Genomic DNA, 18,527 nt, shown 5'->3' with positions numbered 1-18,527 from the left:
CTCTTTGCCCCACACAGCCACAGTTTCCAACATCACGGTTACTGCACGCGTGTCACACCACAGACAAAAGCAGAGTGGAAACCTGACATCATGTCCACAGGAAAGAAATCTCCATGTCCTTCACTTACACGGGGGCTTCACTTTTCCTCACTGCTAATATGAAGTAATGCAGTCAGTCAGATGACGCGAGGAAGCTGTTTTCCCTGCAGACGTGCTGATGGTACGAAAGTGGTGTGATGTAGTTATGTATGTCGTAAACTCTTTGGATAAAGAGTGTTTGGGTAAAAACAGATTATTTTATTTATTTTATTGCATAAAATAGCTCTGATTGCAGAGTTTCTGACTCCACGTGACTCAGGCTCTCCTCCACAAATCCCAACATCACAGCTAACAGCTGGATTTTAGCCCAACAGCCATTTCCTGCTGTAGACACAGACAGTAAAGTGACAGTAGATCCTGGTTTAACATGAACTGACTGCTGCAGCACTACAGTGATTCCCTCACACTGATGTTTAGCTTCACTGTCCTTATTTTCCTCTGAGGCACGGGTGGTCAACTCCAGGCCTCGAGAGCCGGTGTCCTTTAGGTTTTAGATGTGTCCTTGATCCAACACAACTGATTCAAATGGCTAAATGACCTCCTCAGCATGTCTCGAAGTTCTCCAGAGGCCTGATAATGAACTAATCATTTGATTCAGGTGTGTTGACCCAGGGTGAGGTCTAAAACCTGCAGGATGCCGGCTCTCGAGGCCTGGAGTTGGCCACCCCTGCTCTGAGGTATCGATCCTGTCACTAGTTAATAGCAGGCTCCGTACTGACTGGAGGGGGCGCTGTTTTTAAAACTTCACACATGAAGTTACACTATTGAGCCCTGCTCTCAGGATCTAACATAGATGTAAGTTAGCCTTTCTGCATGTAGAGTTTACTCCCCTCTTGGATTTTGCCCTTGGGCTGCGCTGTACAGAGACCTGTTGTTAACTGAAATGTGTCATTCCCTGTGTCTCCTGCAGAGGGAGCTGTCAGAGTTCTCCTCCTTTAATTACTGGAGAGCTCCGATTGCCGCTGTGGACGCCCTGCTCGCTGACCTGCTGCTGTGAAGCCAGCTAACCTCTGACCTCAGACCACACTGAAGCAAAGATGCAGGGTCTGCAGGACAGCACGTTAGGTGCACCACACTTCCAGTTTTCTTCCTGGGTGGAACAGGAAGTGTGGTGCTCTTTGAACCCTTTGATTATCGTTTGGTAAAATAAATTTGACTTGTGATGGAGCAGCTGATGTTTGAAGAACTGCGTCACCCTCTCAGGTGAGGTTCACCTGCAGAACTGAAGGAGATGATGTGACTGGTGTGACAAGGCTTTTTAATTTTCTGGTTTTTGAACAGACGCCTGTGAAGATCACATTGTTCTGTTTCATCTGTGCCTCTTTTCTTTTGTTACAGCTGTTCAGGTTAACCTCACAGTCTGCCCTGTTTATTATTTATTTATTTATTTGTGTAGCTGTAATCAAACCTCGCACTCCTGCCAACAACAATAAAAAAGTCCACAGTTACTCGTAAGTTTGGCTTTTATTACAGTAAAAGTAACTAATAAAGTCACACGATCATTAACTGGCCATGTATGTGAATTACAGTGACTATGGAGTAAACCTCGTCATACACGACGAATAAATTCGTGTTCAGCTTCAGGGTCAGAAACACCTCTGTGACATCACTGAGTAATGTTCACAGCACATACCCGAGTGATTACCTCATCACCTGCTGATGATTACAGAATGAGTCGGATAATCAATACATTTGATCAGCAGCTCCTGAAAAATGATCCTCTGAACAGAACCTCTTTCTTCTTGTGCCCGGCGCCTGGTGGTGGATTATGGTTAACGGAGTCGAACATCACAGAAGAAGAAACTTGATTTCTATCATGTGCCTCAGAGCTTCAAACCTCCCTGCACCTGTTAAACAGCGTTTGATTGGTCCAGAGGCGCTACAGGTGCAACTGACAGGAAACCCAGGTGTGCTTCTCTGTGATCTCTGCTGCAGGATTTAGCAGAGCTGCCCACGCACCTGAGCCATCAGCAGGTCTGTGCTGTTACCTGATTAGAAGTACTTTCTTATGTTTCACACCTGAACATCGAAAGTGGAGGTTTAAGCTCTTTCAGATCAAAACCCGGCTGACACGCATTTATTTGACCAATCACGTCTCCAAACATCAGGTCTTATTGGTCTGATTCCTCTCAGGTTAATCATGCATCAAGATAATTTTCTTCTTCTATGATCACCTGGGGTCATAGATCATCTCAGAGAAAACGCACACATCTGTCCTGTCCAACGTGACAGCTCACAAAAACCCATTATCCCTTTAAATAATCGAAACACGTCGAACAGACTATCACTTTTCTTTTTTTATTGGAGATTTATGAATAATTTAAGAACTTAATTTATACATATTTAAATGTGAAATTCCAGAAAACAAAACGCACGACTCTTCTTCTACTACTCCCAACATGTCGTACTCTTCTTTGCTGCGCAGGCGGGAATCAGCCTCTCCTGTTGGCTGATCTGTGGTCAGCCTCGGTCACTGCATCACAGCCCTGTGATGCACACTCTGTTCTTCAAACTGACCTCAGATCTCTTCGCCTCCGCCGGCACAGAGCCCGCCCCCTGGCAGGTTAACACTCTCCGGCTTCCACCTCCGGTGTCGCGGGGCCGCCATCTTTGTAGCACATTAAACATTTTTTTAAAAAAAAAATACCTGTTTGTGAAGGTTTTCTGAGCAGATAAGCGCACCTTTCCGGGTCCCATCCACGCCAGGAGGCGTACGATCGCGAGAACCTTGAGATAAGAAGGTAAAGCAGCTTTATTTTAACTTGTTCCAGCTTACATGCGCGCAGGCTAACGGCTAACATAGCTATAAGCTTTACAGAGGACCACACTTCCTTTGAAGACTTTCAACATAAAATAGTGTACGGTCCAACTGTGGATTTCAGGTACACTTTTACCGTTAATCAGTAGTTTATTGGTTTATTTGCTATTAATTAGCCGAGGGGAAAATACTATAAATTTACATTAGTTGTAATATGAATTTTACCTGCATTTTCGTCAAAAACGGACTATAGGCAGATATCTTCATGACAATAATGTCTGGTTTTCTTCACTTCCAAAGCCTGTTGGCTGAATGTTGTTATTGAGGGCTACCAAATGATTGAAATGCACTTTAAGATCTTTACTCAGAATTTTCAGGAAACATATTTAATTCACAAATACTAAATGGCATTAATCTGAACAATCCCTGTTAATAGTCCTAACGCTGACAGGAGTGCGATGATGACGGTTTACAGTTTTACAAAAACATTTAAATCACTGGACGGCTGTAAAGGCTCTTATTTTGAAGGTTACACCCTTACCATCCGGCCGCGTCTCGCTAACTTTTCTCCGTAAACAGACTCGCTAGAGTCGGACGGGCCAAGCTCTCTTAGTGTTCGGCATTTATGTTCTGGTGCGGTTCTAGTCTTGAAGTGTACGCCTGACTGCACCCATTCTTCCGTAGCACGGATCACAAAACAAGCACAAGCTCCCGCAGACGCCCACGGTGGGGCGGCTAGCATCGAGCCGCTAAGGTTAGCAGCGAGGAGTAGCGCGGCCCCACAAACCTGGAGCCGGTAAGTACTCCCTTCGTCGGCCGCCGCGGGACCACAGCCGCCCGCCGCGGGACCACAGCCGCCCGCGTGCTCCGGCTCGCGTCCTCCGCACGAAGGTGGAATTGCGCGCGCCAGAGTCAACCTTTCCGCACGAGGCTCCGGTGAGCGGTATGACTGCGCGCGCTCCGACAACACCGACTAACCGGATGTGGAAGTAGTTTTTTCTCCGCGTGTAAAATAGGAAATTTCTGTGTGACTTCCCCCGGAAAACCAACAACTTAATATCAAACGGTTTCCTGTCGGTGTTGTTGTGACCGTGGCGGCGGTGCGGGTGGCGAAGAAGAGCACGGACAGGCTGCGCGGGGCGACGCAGCTCATGGCGGAATTTTTCTGCCCGTCGAGGCGCCTAAAATGGCTCCTCGGCCGCGGAGAGGAATCTCGTCCTTCTCTGCTGTTTCGCAATCACGAGAGCGGTGTGACTACCCGATTTCCATTATCGGACACGGCCTGGGGCACGTTCTGGTAAAATAAAAGCATTCGGTCGGGTGTGAGCCTCCACAACCCGCTCACAGCGGGCCTGGGGGGGTTCAGTCAGCCCCCTGGTGCACTTTAGCAGGTTTCTGTAGCCCTGCCGTGCTAAACCCTCAGCTACGGACCCGTTATCCGACACACACAGGTTTTTGTTCTTTGTGTCTTTTAAAGAGGAGCTAACCCACTGCACATGAGTAGATGTTAGCAAACACACTTTACATTTCTGCTCTTAAAACATAAGCGGGCAACTTCAACTTGAGCCTTACCGACGGAGCAGGCGCAGATGAACCATGTGTGTCCGATAATAGACACCTAACTGTTAGCTTCAGATAAGCGAGCTGGTACGTTTGAAGGAGTTGTTTAATCAGACAGGCTGAGAGAAGTTAAAGTGTTTATAAGAAATGTTGAATTAAAGGTTTTTGTTGGTCATAAACAACACCCTGCAAATAAAGGATGGACACTGCAGCTTTCATTGGCTGTTTGAGGATGCCTGAAGTTACTGATTGGGAGAATTGATCAGCTGTATCGATCCCTTTCTGCAGATGTCGCTGGTCGATTTGGGGAAGCGGCTGCTAGAGGCAGCCCGGAAAGGTCAGGATGACGAAGTTCGAAATTTGATGGCCAACGGGGCGCCGTTCACCACTGACTGGGTGAGACTCTGCTGCATGCTTTTTTTTTTTTTTTTTTAAATAGCACTAATAATGGGATGGGAACGTCAGCAGGCGGCACAGTGGTTAGCACTGTTGCCTCACAGCAAGAGTTCAGTTCCACCATCAGGCCGGGGTCTTTCTGTGTCGAGTTTGCGTGGGTTCTCTCCGGGTACTCCGGCGTCCTCCCACAGTCCAAAGACTTGTTAGCGGGTTAGGTTAAAGTTAGGTGTGAATGTGAGTGGTTGCCTGTGTCTATGTGTTGGCCCTGCAACAGAATGGCAACCTGTCCAGGGTGTACCCCGCCTCTCACCCTAAGACAGCTGGGATAGGCTCCAGCGCCCCTGAACAGGATACGCGTTAGTGAGTGGATGAAGGGTGGGACTTGAACCTTGAAAAAGAGTTGTTTCTGAGACTCTGAGATAGAAAGCTGCACCTGAGCTCACCTGTTCTGGCTCCTTCTCACTCACCTTCAGCTTGGGACGTCCCCGCTCCACCTGGCCGCTCAGCACGGCCATTACTCCACTGCCGACGTCCTGCTGAGGGCCGGTGTCAGCAGAGACGCCCGCACCAAAGTGGACCGCACCCCGCTGCATATGGCTGCCGCCGAGGGACACACGGTCATCGTGGAGCTGCTGGTCCGGGTAAGACGGCTTGTCTTCATTGGAAGGCTCTGTGTGCTCTAAGCGCTGTGATCTTTGACATATGTGGACCTCCCTTTTAGAACGGCGCTGACATCAACGCCAAAGACATGCTGAAGATGACGGCGCTGCACTGGGCAGCACAGCATGGGCACCACAGCGTGGCTGAAACGCTCATCAAGCACGGCGCTGACGTACACGCGCTCAGCAAATTCGACAAGACGCCATTCGACATCGCCATGGACATCCAGAACACGGAGCTGATGCTGCTGCTGCAGGTGAGTCGACAAGCAGAAGCAGAACATTGAGGTTTCAGTGTGACAGAAAGGTTACAGGTGTGCTCGCACTCTGCAGCGAGGTCGATAACAGAGACTTTCAGGCTGCCCGGAGATCAGGTGAGGCAGACATTTCGCCCGAGTTGTTTTGTGTAGGAATGTTTGTTGCCGGGAGGCCGTAATCAGAGCTGTCTGAGGAAAGGATCTTTAATGCTTCCTTTATTGCCTCCTTTAGCAGAGGAGACACTGGAGTGTTCTTTATGAAAGGGGAGCAGAAAACGCTATCCCATAATTCATAGCAGCAGACTGGAACAATGGATCAATGTTCATTATAACAACATTTTCCGTCTGGTGCAGTGAGCTGCTGAGAGTTTCTGTGCTGCAGTCACTGATAGAATTTATTTACAGCCGTTTCACGTCCGTGACACCGTCAGTCAGCTGAGAGCAGCTCGAGTGATGACAGCACTTGTGTTACTGTGCTTCAGTAGCACAAACACTCAGTCAATAATCCGACAGACTAACACACTTGTCTTTGTTTCACTTGTTGTTTACTGCAGAGAGGCGCTGTGTGTGCACACTGCTGTGAAAAATAAGCTGAGTTCAGTTTGTTGCTGCTGTGAAATCCTGCTTTAATGACAAGCTTTGCTGTAAACACACAGAGGTCTGAGCTAATTGTACCGTGACAGACGCGTGGCAGAGACGACCACATTTTCAGCACTTTTATTTCTGGTTGTCGTACCTCACACACGGCTGCAGCTTTTCAGTTGCTGTCTAACACACACCAACGACAACAACGGGACCCAGTGCACTCTGCTTTGAAGCTGTTGAGGCGCGGTTGCTGCTCGGGTGTGTCCGCGTCCCCCACAGCCGCGCCACACATGCACTTCTCAAAAGGTTGATTCTATTCATCTGGACCCTTCGTCATCATCCAGGTGACTTCTTCAGTCTCAGCTGACTGCAGGTTTCCAACCTTATAAACGGGACATTTGCACAATGACTAAAACTAGCCCCACTGAAGGAACAATGGGCTGTCAGATCCTTGGGGTGGGCCAATTTTTGGGGTTTAAAAGCCACAGAGACGCGGTGTTTAGAAAAAATGTGTCTCAGCTGCTCCGATACGCCTGACATGTACGGGATCACTACAGGTTTTCGCTTGGGCGGCAGTTGTGCGTCAGCTTTTAGATGTCCCCCATTACTGATGGAAATCTCACAGTCTAAGAAGGCTAACCTGCCACTTTTCATATCCTCCCTGGTGAATTTGATGTGTCGGTCCACCGAGTTAATGTGATCCGTGAATTGTGGAACGTCCTGAGATTTGATTTTCACCCAGGTGTCATCCACATACCTGAACCAATGGCTTGGTGATGTTCCAGGGTAGGATAGCAAAGCCCTCTTCTCCACTTCTGAAACGGATGAAATGAAGACACAGTTCAAACACATGTAGTCGATGCTGAGAGTGGTCCTGTTGCTGAGGTTGGGGTTATCCTGTAATCTCTTACGAACTAGGGCTGGGCCATATTATACCGTTCACGGTAATACCGGTACAATGTTAGGCAATGATAACAAAATAAAATATTGTGATAGAATACGGGTAAAACATGCACGCGCAGTGCCTTTGTTTATAATACGCACATGGTGGAAAAAGCATGGCAGCAACAGAGAATGAGAAGGGGGAAAGCGGCTCGTTGAGTGAAACGGATGAACCAGAATTGGTTTGTAAAAATGCTGCAACTTCAGTGATGTGGAACTGGTTTGGTGTTGTCTGCCAGATACACAACAAAGCACTTTTTTTTTTTTTTTTGTAGAACATGCAAGCGGGCGTCGTTATTGCCATATTTGTCGGACGGAGGTGCTCTTAAATCAGGGAGTAATCTGGGTCCAAACCTCCGTCAGCTTCAGGTCCCAAAGTCAAACGAACACTGCACCATCACTGAGAGTTAACCTCTTAAGCCTGAAGGGGGTTTCTGAGCTTCATGCTCGAAAATGCAATGCCCAAATTTAATTGGTTATTTCTCTGCAATTACAAACTCTGTGCTTACAATCTTGGTATCAAAATAAAGCTAACACTTGTGAGATTTCATCAGAGGTGTAACTATTGAAGCAGATATTACTGTGTCAAAGTTACTGAGACTGGAACACAGAAAAAGTAAGTAGATTTTATCCTTGCGTAATTCTTTTTAAAATTTTTAGCATATAACCCTTTTAAAAATATGCCTCAGATCACATTTGGTTCCAGAATTTCAGTAACCAACATATAAACATCATCTGTGCAAAGATTTATGTTTCTAAAGTGAAACAGTGAAAAATTACAGCCCTGGGTAAGCCAATCTCTGTCTTAGCGTATTTGCGCCGCTGTGTGTTTTTTGTAGTTTTCTTTTGCGGTTCATTCAGTGAATTTTGGTCTGATCGTGGTGAAGCTTGGTGTGTGGAGTCAGTGATAGCCCTGGAAGCTAACCAGTCTATCTTTAGCCGGTTACATGAAGTCTGGAGAATTTCCGGTTCGGTTTTGTTTGTTTAGCAGTCTTCTGCGCATTTACATAACTGCTCGTTTAATCATGGCTTGTTTTCAATGTATTTGGTGGTTGTAGAAATGGTTTATATGACATTTTAGCTGAGATTCAGAGGTTTCTGTGGACACCACATGTCTGGACTTATATTTCTCACCCCGTGTTATAACCAATTAAACGTGATCTCCTCCTTTTTGCCCCCGGTACCAGGGGCTGAAGTGGTTGATAACTGTCTAAATTCTTTCATCCTTAATAAAATGATCAGCGTAGCTGTTTTACCAGGTGTAACTATGAAGTTTAACATCCAGGCATCCATGAAAACAGAATTTATTACATTATGTTATTACATTACATTTGCACTGTTAAATGTTTTTATAGCTTTAATGCACAAAAAAACAGCTGCTTTTTTAAGTGAAAACAAATGGATGGGTTTTTTGTTTTATTTTCAATTTGTCAGTTATATTGTTATCGCAAATTTTCAAATATATATATCGTGATAAATATTTTTGGCCATATCGCCCTGCTCTATTACGAACTACCTCCAACACTTCAGTGACTGGGATGCAAGTGAAGAGAGGTGTAACATGGAATGAGACCATGGTTTCATCTGCCTCCATAATGACTCAACATGTCTGGATGTTCAGAGCTGCCGACCAACGGGCTTAGGATCGAAGCCAGAAACTCTGACATGCTATAGGTGACCAAGGTGATCATGCAATCACACGTTCTGATAACATCTCCCCTCATAACAGGAAACAGGAATCATAGCAGCCTGGATCCTAACCTATCCCAACCCCTTTACACCCACAGCCGGCAGAAGAAAAGGACATGGGGGGCGTTCCAAAAGTCTCTCCTGTGTCTTTGTACAGTGTTTACAGGAAGTGGGTGGGGTTACTTTGTATGATTGTAGGGTCTTTGCCTTTCAGTACAAAGCACCTGCGCACACCTGATGGCACCAGAGTGAAGATAAATAAAATGCTACTAACAGAAGCCTCCTGATTGGTTGATTCTGCGGAGGTAGAAATGCAGAAAAAGGCACCTTTAAATTAATGAATGCTTCACTGTGTGTGTGTGTGTGTGTGTGTGTGTGTGTGTGTGTAGGAGGGCATGCAGAATCAGGTGAATATGAACCAGGTGAGCATGAATGTGGAGACGAGCAGCACCACCAACCAACCACAGTTCATCATCCAGGGCATACCTGCCATTCAGGGGGGTGTGGTCAACCTGGCCGAGCTGCTCAACAAGGCCAATGCAGGTGAGATGTGTGCACACACACACAGAGCCCTTTTCCATCTCTACCTCTTTGGTCGGCACGTCACAGCTTGACATGGTGGTAGCAGCTGGTCATTTTTCAGTACTTACTACACCGGGGTTTCCAAGCGATCCAAAAATGCAACCTCAGCAGATTTCTTGCCACCGAATGGCTGGTCAGTGGAAATACTCTGTGAGTCACGAGAGCGCCTCCTTCACGCCATTTTTGAAATGCTGCACAAACAGTACCGCGGTCCCCGACACGATGAGAAGCCGCAGACCGCATCGCTGTAACGACCCCCTTTTGTTTTTCAGGAGACTCTGAGGAAGCGATGGCTGCCAGCGCTCTTGACTCCAACATCCAGCACGCCACCGTCGTAAACGAAGGTGGTCAGAGGGTCATCACCATAGTAACCGACCAGCACGGAAACCTGCAGACAACAGGAGGGATGGCACAGCCGTTCTTCGTCACCATGCAGCATGGACAGCAGAGTATGATGCTGATGCCTTTGAACAGGAAGTGGCGGGAAGTCCTGAGGCCATTTACATCCTGATTTTTATTTTATCTTATCCAGTGCTTGCCGTGCCTGCCAACACCGTGACAGAGGAGGTGGTGACGGAGGAGCCGCAGCCCCCGCCCTCCAGGAAGAGGAAGCTGGAGGTGACCAACAACCACAACAACACGGGAGAGACGGTGAGCGCCGCCTCCACACTGTGATCAGTGACCTCTGAACGCCGCTCACAGTTTCAGCGAGCTGCGTTTTACAGTGTATAGAAAACAACACTGACCCCAGGCCTAACAAGATGTCACCCTGCCAATGACCCACTGTAGTCTTGAGGGACCATAAAGAAGCGTGTGCGTGTGTGTGTGTGTGTGTGTGTGTGTGTGTGTGTGTGTGTGTGTGTGTGTCAGATTTGTATAAACCTGCAGAGCTGTGTTCACCTGAATGATGTGTGCCAGCTCCACTGTGTGTGGATCTAAAGTTGATTTCATCCAATGCTTTTATTTTGAATATGGCTCTGTAGCGCCGTTAACATGGCCGTGCCTCTTGGAACCACGCCACAAACCCAACAGGAAGTTAGACCGTTGTCGTTGCCCCGCTGTAATTGAATTGGATTTGAATCGGGGATCATTTGTGAGCCGGTGCTGTGGGTGGGTTCACAGTGTGGGTTAGTTTGGAGCGAAATTTCCCCAAAAGAGTTGCAAATGCGTACGGCGTGATCCTCGAGCGTGATGTCCAAACCTGAAGTCCAGTTTCATGAATCTGACAATTTCCTCTTTCGAAATCCCCTCAGTGCTACAAATGTCTGAAACCACACCAGCATTCAATACGTGTGCACACGTCACACCACATGGGTTTCTCTCCGTGGTTTGGGTGGGGTGCGCTGGTCTGTATGGTTTTGTGCTGATCGATGAGGATTATTTGTTTTCCTGCAGGAGCTGTTGCAGAGGCAGCTGCAGGAGGCCAACAGGAAGGCGCAGGAGTACCGACAGCAGCTGCTGAGGAAGGAGCAGGAGGCGGAGGAGTACCGCATCAAGCTGGAGGCCATGGCCCAGAGTCAGGCTGGCACCGCCACTGCAAACACGGCGGCTGGCGCCACCAACGCTGCTGCCAGCCCCGAGGAGGTGGTGGGAGGAGAGGAGGATGAGGAGGAGGGATCTGGCGGCGTGGTGGAGGAGGAGGGCGAGATGGTGGTGCTGCAGGAGGGGGGCATCATCATGGAGGGAGAGGAGGGTCAAGTGACGCTGGTGGAGGCGGGGGGAGAGGCGACGGAGGTGAGCTCCTAACGGAGCGCAGCAGGCGGGATTTGCACGATGTACTCATGCCCACAAAAAGACCTGATCCTGGCGTGACACATGCTTCAACAGGGGGCGGAGTTCGGCTCAGCGCCATCCAGACTCCCCGGTTTAGAAACCTTTCACTTCTTTTTTTCAGCAGGGTCCAAAATGGCTTCCGCGTAGAGGACATTGATGACCCAAGGAGGAAGAGGGACCTTGTTTACCCTCAGCCATTTGTTCCCCGAATGCCGCTTTAACGTGTTTCCTCTGCCCGGCGCTGGCGGAGAGGAAGCTTCTTCAAATGTTCCTTCTATGGACTGATTCCTGCCACTCACACCCGCTTTACCCCCTTCACCATCCAGCGGAGGGTGCTGTGAAAGGAGCCGGTTTTCCAGGAATGCTCGGACTCTGCTGTGTTCTTCCGATGTGACCTTGTGTTCATGAGCTGCAGGAAGCGTTACTCTGTCTTCCTGTGACCTTTGACCTGAGCTGAACCAGCTCCATCATGGACTCTGTTCATTAATTATGATGTTGTTTTCAGGTGGTTTCTAAAGGGGCACGCTAAGGTCAGGTGACTATTGATGTCACTACTGAAGTCACATGACCAGCAGTGTGACGCTGCCCTGCTCCACCCTCCTCCACCTCACTCATCTACATAACCGTCCTTAAATTTGGTCTTTTAACTCCTCCCACTTTGGTTTGTGACACTTACATGTTTTGATTTTTACACCAACATCAGACTGGTCACATCACCTCAAGGTCACCGCCACAGCTGTCTCGTAAGCAAACAGCTGTTCTGTGTAAATGCTTCACCGTGAATAATGTGTTTCCTGTTAGAATCTTTCACTTCCTGTCAGGACAGGAAGTGCTAAACGCTAATTCATTCCAGGATACTCTAGACAGGAAATGGAAACCTTAATTGGCCTGCCAGGTGAAAAGTGTCAAGTATAGCTGAGCTTGCCTGATCCTGGACAGTGTGCCTCACCTGCACTGCTCCACCGCTCACTTTTTCATTTCAGAGATAGGCGATGTCACACCTGAGGCTGCAGGAGTGCTCCTCTGCGAGGCTCATGTCTGCCCAGCCTGCTCCCTTATAGAAGCCCACCTGAGAACACACCTGTCCTCCATCACCTGTATAACTTCAGCCATTTTTATACACTCAGTGACGTCGACTTTTTCAGTGTACATATAAATTTGTATTTTTGTAAACTGTACCTTAATGCTTCATGATGATGATGGCGGCTGCCTGTGTACCTGTGATCTCAGGTAAACGCTTCTTCCTTTCAATAAAAGCTTGTTTCATAAGCTAATAGCGAGGTGTTTACTGACCTTAAGGAAATGTCCTGTTTTAGTTTAGCTCCTGTCCTGTAGCTTACAGGCGAATGAACAACGCGTCCCTGATTCTGGATGAAGAACTGAGCTGGACACCGTGGCATCCAGGCTCTGATTTTTGCATTCAAGTGTTTTCTGCACAAACTTAATTGGTAACAGGGGTGATGAGTGCTGGGAGACTGACAAAGCAACAAGGGCCAGCTGCTGCTGTGATGGCAAAATGATTACAATGATGTTTAAGTTTTATATCCATGATGCATTTATTGAGCCAGCTGTAAAGTCAAGTTTAATTGTATTCATACTCTTGAAACTAGTGCAGCGCTTCCGTCCTGTAAATAATTATAGAGCGGTTCATTTTTTTTTTATTAGAACTGCTTTATTTCACTCTGATCTTTCTTTAATTCAATGAAAGAAAAAGGAAGCTTTTGTGCGATTAAACTGCAACTCCCATGAAGCTTTGCAGTGCCGTCTGGGTTTCATGACAAACGACCTATCTGGTAGGACTAGACCTAATCAAGTCTGATTGATGTGCCCGCCGTCCAATCAGCGGTGGCTCAGGCGTGCACGTCCAACCCCGTGGGTTGGTGGGCGGGGCTCGCCGTATCATGGAGGATCAGTAGGCGAACGGCAGCCAGCAGAGGAAGGCAGGCACCGCTCCGACCCCGGGACGCCGTCAGCCGTTCACCGCCACAGCATGGACATGAAGAAGAGGATCACCCTGGAGCTGCGGAACCGGAACCCGGCGGAGGTGAGCCGTTCGGTCTTTGATGTGGCCCGGCAGGTGCGCCCGGGGTCCGGGTGCCCGCTCTCGGGCGTCCAGCTGACGGTCACGACGGGATGCGGAGCATCCTTCAGCTCTGGCCGTCCGAATAGCAGCGGGTTTATAGTCTTAATCCCAGCGGGTCCGGCGTGAGGAGGCAGGGTAACCCGCCTAGGGTGGACGGTGAGTCCCGGAACAGACCGCTCCTCGGAGCCTCCGGGACAGCGACACGGAGCTCGTTTCAGAGGCGGTACCGGGTCACAGAAGCGGATTAACCGCGGAAATGTTCTCTCCTGGCGGACCCTGCGGGCCGTAACTGTAACGAGAGTACCGGGTAACCGGTTTTAGCCTTGCAGATTAGGGCTGGATTACTGCTCGGGAATGTCCTAATCTCCGTTACAGCGAAGTACCGGAGTCCGTGCGCCCGTCGTATGGTGCCGCGTGCGCGCGCTTATACGTTATATAAGCCGCAGCAGTTGAATAACACGCTCCGCCATTCGGGGGGGGGGGAGCAGATGGTGAGTGCCGCCCCCTCCCTACAGGAGCCGGGAGGGGGTGCGGGCGCGTTACATAAACAGGAAGCCAGCGAGAGTCAACATCACTAACCCTGATCTCCGATCAGATTATTGATCCAGCTGACGGAGGCTGTGTGGACGATCAAACGTGACAAAAGGGCTAATTTACATGTAGATAACTACCTGCTCTGCACTCACCTGTTCAGCTGCATTGTCGAGCCATCTCTACTGGGTTTACCTTTATTTGCTCTGATTGGTTTTCCACACTCTCCGCCCACTCTGATTATAAGTGTGAGTGTTTACCTGTCCATCACGCCTGGCTCGCTCTGGCTCATGTTACAGCAGCCTTCTTAATCAATATGAGTTGCCAGGCAACCTGTAAGTATAATTAATAATTTGTACAGGCTCAGAATGACCTCGACTGTGGTCCTCGTGTTAACTCGGGCTTGACTTATAAACTGATAAATAAACAAATATCACATCTATCACGTTCTGTCTTCTGTACAGTCAGGTATAGGGTTCATCAATACTTCATGTTCAAACTGATTAATAAAACACACACAGAGGCTTATGTCCCATCATGCTCTGCTCTGTCCTCAGATCGCAGAGCTGGTGCTGGACAACAGCCGCTCGGCAGACGGCGAGGTCGACGGTCTGACCGATGAGTTCACGGAGCTCGAGTTCCTCAGCATGGTCAACGTTGGTCTGACCTCGTTCGCCAAGCTGCCCTCGCTGCCCAAACTACGCAAGGTGAGCTCACCTGTCTGACCTCATCAACGGTGCATTCAAACATTTTCAGGGGGAAGAAGGAGATTGGGTTTGAGGTCAGAGAGCACCCTCTGCGGGTGGGAGAGATCTAACGAGCAGGGGGCCTTTGTGCTTTGACAGGTGTAACTGGCAGTATGAAGAACCAATGCCACCAAAATCAAAATCTGCTAAATTAATGTGTAAATGAAGGTGTAGTGGACCCACAAAGTGAAAAGGAAGAAATCCTAATTTTTTGTTTCACACATGGACTGTGGTTCTCCTGGCGGATGGTTTTCCTGACATTCTTGTCTTTGCTCCCCCTCAGTTGGAACTGAGCGATAACAATTTGTCGGGTTCTCTTGAGATGCTGTCGGAGAAATGTCCAAACCTGACCTACCTGAACCTGAGTGGGAACAAGATCAAGGAGCTGAGCACCGTGGAGGCGCTGGTGAGGTTCTTGCGCTGCTCCAGCCATGCTCACAGAGGAAACGTTCTGAGGTTCTAACGTGTCGTTTCCTCCTGTAGCAACACCTGAAGAGCCTGCAGAGCCTTGACCTGTTTAACTGCGAGATCACGTCTCTGGAGGAGTACCGGGAGAGCGTGTTTGAGCTGCTGCCCCAGGTGACCTACCTGGACGGCTTCGACCAGGAGGACAACGAGGCACCCGACTCCGAGGCGGAGGACGAAGGTGAGACCCGCTCAGACGGAGCGCCGTCCTCCTCCTCGTCTCTGTTTCGTCATGCCCGTGTGCGTGTTTGCAGATGAGGATGGCGAGGACGGGGCGGGGCCAACTGGCGCGTACGATGAGGAGGAAGACGAGGACGAGGACGGCTCGGAGAGTGCAGAGGCGGGGCTGGGTTTCCAGGTGAACCGCGCCAACCAGGTGAGCAAATCCAGCTTCATCCTGCAGGTGGAGCCGCAGATGATCCTGGGGTCAGCAGACAATCCCAGGTCCTCCAGTCTGCATGACAAAGTGTCCTTGGCCAAGACCCTGAACCCCGAGTTTCCCCGCAGTGTGTGTGTGTGTGTGGTGTGTGTGTGTGTGTCCGACAGCCAAACCTTCTGTTGTCAGCCACGCCCCCCGTCACTGACAGTTTTGAGGATTAAAAGCACCAAAACAACTATTTGTCATTAACAAAAAATTTTCATCAAAAGCGACACTTTTGTATTTCTCCATTTGTAATGTAATCATTTCTTTGTATTTGTTTATCCTTCTTTTATGACGTATTTCATTTTGTTTTTATTTCCTACATTATTGTTTTTCATTATGTTCTATTACATCTGTTTTTGGAACTTTTGGTCCTCTGAACCTGACGACGAGTTAAATTTGTTTCCTCTGATAATGTGTTCGTTCACTTCCTGTCAGAGGCGTCCAGTCAGAAACGTAAATCTGCTTCTCTTCTTTCTGTGCTTCATCTCAGGATGACGATGAGGAAGACGAAGAGGAGGAGGATGGTGAGCATGTGTTTCAGTGTTGCAGCTGTATCTAGGCTCCAGGTGGGCGGGGCGTGCCCTGATTGGTCCGTTCTGTTTCTGCAGATGATGCGGCGGGCGTTCAGGGACAGAAGAGGAAGAGACAGGCGAACGATGAAGGCGAGGAGGATGACGATGATGATGATGTCTAATCTTGTAGCTGGCCGCCGTCTGTGTGGCGTCCTGTTCTCCTTGGCGGCGGCGTCCCCTGAGATAGTTTGCGTTTGTGAGTCAAGTGTTTAATTTTAGAGAATTTCTGAGAGATTTTGTCCGAACCCCACGCTTCCTGCTGAAGACGCCACGTTTCCCTCTTTTCCCCACCCCGAACTTTGAGCCGCGTTTGAACGCCTCGCTAGTTTGCTGAGCTTCCCGCGTCCTCAGTGGGTTTCAGCTCCTCTGGTCGCCGTTTTCTTTATTATTTCAGGGGCGGCGTTTCCTCCGAGGGGACTGAACGACCTCCCGATGGTTTGTCCTACACTTCCAACACAGCAGAAAGCCACTAGCTTCCAGCGTTAGCGTGTTAGAGCTACAGACAGACGAAAATTAGACCAATGAGTCCAAGCCCGCTTCGTCTGATCAGCCCGGCCCCACCTCGCTATCTGCTCGGGTTTTCGTTGGTGGTTTACTGCGAGCAGGAACTGCAGCCATCCGATAAACGCACTTTCACCTTCCCAGCAGCAGGGCGCGCTCTCCAAATCTCCTCATGACCTTCCTTTTATTGTTTTACTGTTTGACCTTTGACTTTCTCTGCCCTGAATCTATAACTAAATGTGATCAGCTCAGCGCCCAATTACAGCCAGTAGCTCTGAGAAACATGACAGTGAAACAGGAAGTGATTAGTTTAATAATAAAGCTGAGAACGTGAGGGGAGCGTTTGAGTTTTCACGATATCAGCTCCTCCATCAGAGTAAAAGCTGGAACATTCAGGAGCCAGTCAGGAAAAACGGGGCGGTGCTTCCGAAAATATCAGCTGATGTGAAATAAACTGAAATTGTGTGATTTGGATGTTTTATGATCGTTTTTAATGCATTTCAGAGGCTAAACGGCTTGAAGAAAGTTACACTAAACTCCTTCCATCTAAAATGAAAAATACACTTTATTTATTTATGTTAGTTTTTCCTCACCACAGTCGCTTTGAAGTGGTCGTTACTGTTGCTGTGTTAGCGCCCCCTGCTGCCTTTGAACTGGTGTGTTGTCATTCAACAGGTCAAAGTGTGTGACCTGCTGAGGTCAGGGTGAACTCACCACTTCTAAGGCAATACTGTAAATAGACTCAGTTTGGGGTTTTTGAAGTTTTTTATTTTGATGTATCTGCAGCGAGGTAACCCCATCTCTGACCTTTGAACCCTCACCCTGTCTGTAGGGTCAAGATGTTTTACTCTTTGTGGTGTTTGAGTTTTAAATAAAAGATTTTAAACAAGTAAAAGCAGAGTGTGGTGATGTGCTCAGGACAATGGGGAAAAAGCAGAGACGGAGCTCAGTACCCGAGTAAAAGTACTTTCCAGGAGGACAGGAAGTCAGGATGAAACCCTCCGACCTGCACGCCGGCGCTCCTCATCACAACAGGAAGTATCTGCAAAACCTGGGCTCAGGTGCTTATTTCCAAGAATACAAAGAACCAATCGCAGCGGCCGTCCGGTTGGTTATCACCTGTTCGATGACACTGCCCTCTGCATCGTTTGACAGGAATCGCATCGTTACCTGAAGGGTCAAAGGTCGCAGGGCTGGTTGGCTTCAGCAGCCTCGGTGAGTGTCTGGTTTCAGATCATTGTTTGTGCTTTATCGCTTGGTCAGAGCATCCTGAGAGCGTGTGAATGAAGTGAATATCAATCAGCTGTAAATAAAAAATGTCATTTACATTTTTTTAACTGAAAACAAACTCAATGTTATTGATCGCTGATCACATGTTTAAAGTTTTTACAGGAGTGCGAAGCTAAAAAAGTAGACCTATCAATTAGGGGTGCAACGATATTCGTATAGATATTGAACCGTTCGATACAGTGCTTTCGGTTCGGTATGCATATGTATCGAACAATACAACATTTGTAATTTATTTTATCAACTTTCCTTTTGACGATGCTGTCTGTGTTGAGCGCTCAGTGAATCTGCGTTCGACTACTCTGCCTAGGCTGCACTGTCCAGCGCAGATCCACTGAGCGCTCAACACAGACAGCATAGTCAGAAGGAAGAGCGCAGGGCAAGCTAGCGAGACAGAAGTTAAGCTCTCCTTGCAACATGGACCTCCCCCACCCTCATTCAGATCTGGCGTTTGGAATTATTTTGGTTTTCATGTGGCATATGACCCTGAAGGTAAGCGAGTCATGCACTAAAGTAAAACAGTATGTTGGATGTGTCATGCAATGCTCAATTACATGGGTGGGAACTAGTGTGTTAGCGCAGTTAGCTCGTTAACGTGTTGGCCGTCTAGCCCCATGC

At 48.4% G+C, this 18,527-nt stretch overlaps 3 protein-coding genes across 5 annotated transcripts in view; all 3 read left to right on the top strand.

Moving 5' to 3' along the window:
* The window catches only part of mllt11 (MLLT11 transcription factor 7 cofactor), a 2,950-nt gene extending 1,412 nt beyond the window's left edge, over nucleotides 1–1,538 (top strand). Inside the window, exon 3 of the mRNA XM_085346628.1 lies at nucleotides 1,010–1,538. Within this exon, the coding sequence (XP_085202754.1) occupies nucleotides 1,010–1,096 (87 nt within the window). The 3' untranslated portion in view covers nucleotides 1,097–1,538. The remainder of the gene's footprint in view (nucleotides 1–1,009) is intronic.
* A 1,143-nt stretch (nucleotides 1,539–2,681) lies between these two features.
* gabpb2a (GA binding protein transcription factor subunit beta 2a) lies at nucleotides 2,682–12,532 on the top strand. 3 transcript variants are annotated; one of them, XM_085346353.1, is made up of 8 exons: nucleotides 2,682–2,840; nucleotides 4,706–4,813; nucleotides 5,287–5,454; nucleotides 5,535–5,729; nucleotides 9,335–9,488; nucleotides 9,800–9,976; nucleotides 10,060–10,178; nucleotides 10,923–12,532. In XM_085346353.1, exons 2-8 carry the CDS (start codon nucleotides 4,706–4,708, stop codon nucleotides 11,271–11,273), a joined length of 1,272 nt encoding a protein of 423 aa, XP_085202479.1. In that variant the 5' UTR covers nucleotides 2,682–2,840; the 3' UTR covers nucleotides 11,274–12,532. The 3 variants fall into 3 exon arrangements, with proteins under 3 accessions (XP_085202479.1, XP_085202478.1, XP_085202477.1); XM_085346352.1 differs by lacking the exon at nucleotides 2,682–2,840 and adding an exon at nucleotides 3,346–3,653; XM_085346351.1 differs by lacking the exon at nucleotides 2,682–2,840 and adding an exon at nucleotides 3,828–4,154.
* A 568-nt stretch (nucleotides 12,533–13,100) lies between these two features.
* On the top strand, nucleotides 13,101–17,504 carry LOC146609057 (acidic leucine-rich nuclear phosphoprotein 32 family member E-like). The gene is made up of 7 exons (XM_085347048.1): nucleotides 13,101–13,344; nucleotides 14,472–14,621; nucleotides 14,944–15,066; nucleotides 15,144–15,306; nucleotides 15,380–15,501; nucleotides 16,040–16,073; nucleotides 16,158–17,504. Exons 1-7 carry the CDS (start codon nucleotides 13,123–13,125, stop codon nucleotides 16,241–16,243), a joined length of 900 nt encoding a protein of 299 aa, XP_085203174.1. The 5' UTR covers nucleotides 13,101–13,122; the 3' UTR covers nucleotides 16,244–17,504.
* The last annotated feature ends 1,023 nt before the right edge of the window (nucleotides 17,505–18,527 follow it).

Source organism: Diplotaxodon limnothrissa, linkage group LG22 (genome assembly GCF_057381915.1).
Source record: "Diplotaxodon limnothrissa isolate DT_005_m linkage group LG22, D_limnothrissa_male_GT1.1, whole genome shotgun sequence".
Lineage (NCBI taxonomy): Eukaryota > Metazoa > Chordata > Actinopteri > Cichliformes > Cichlidae > Diplotaxodon > Diplotaxodon limnothrissa.
The sequence above is the reverse complement of the archived record's forward strand: the minus strand, read 5'-3'. Positions and strand labels throughout refer to the sequence as shown.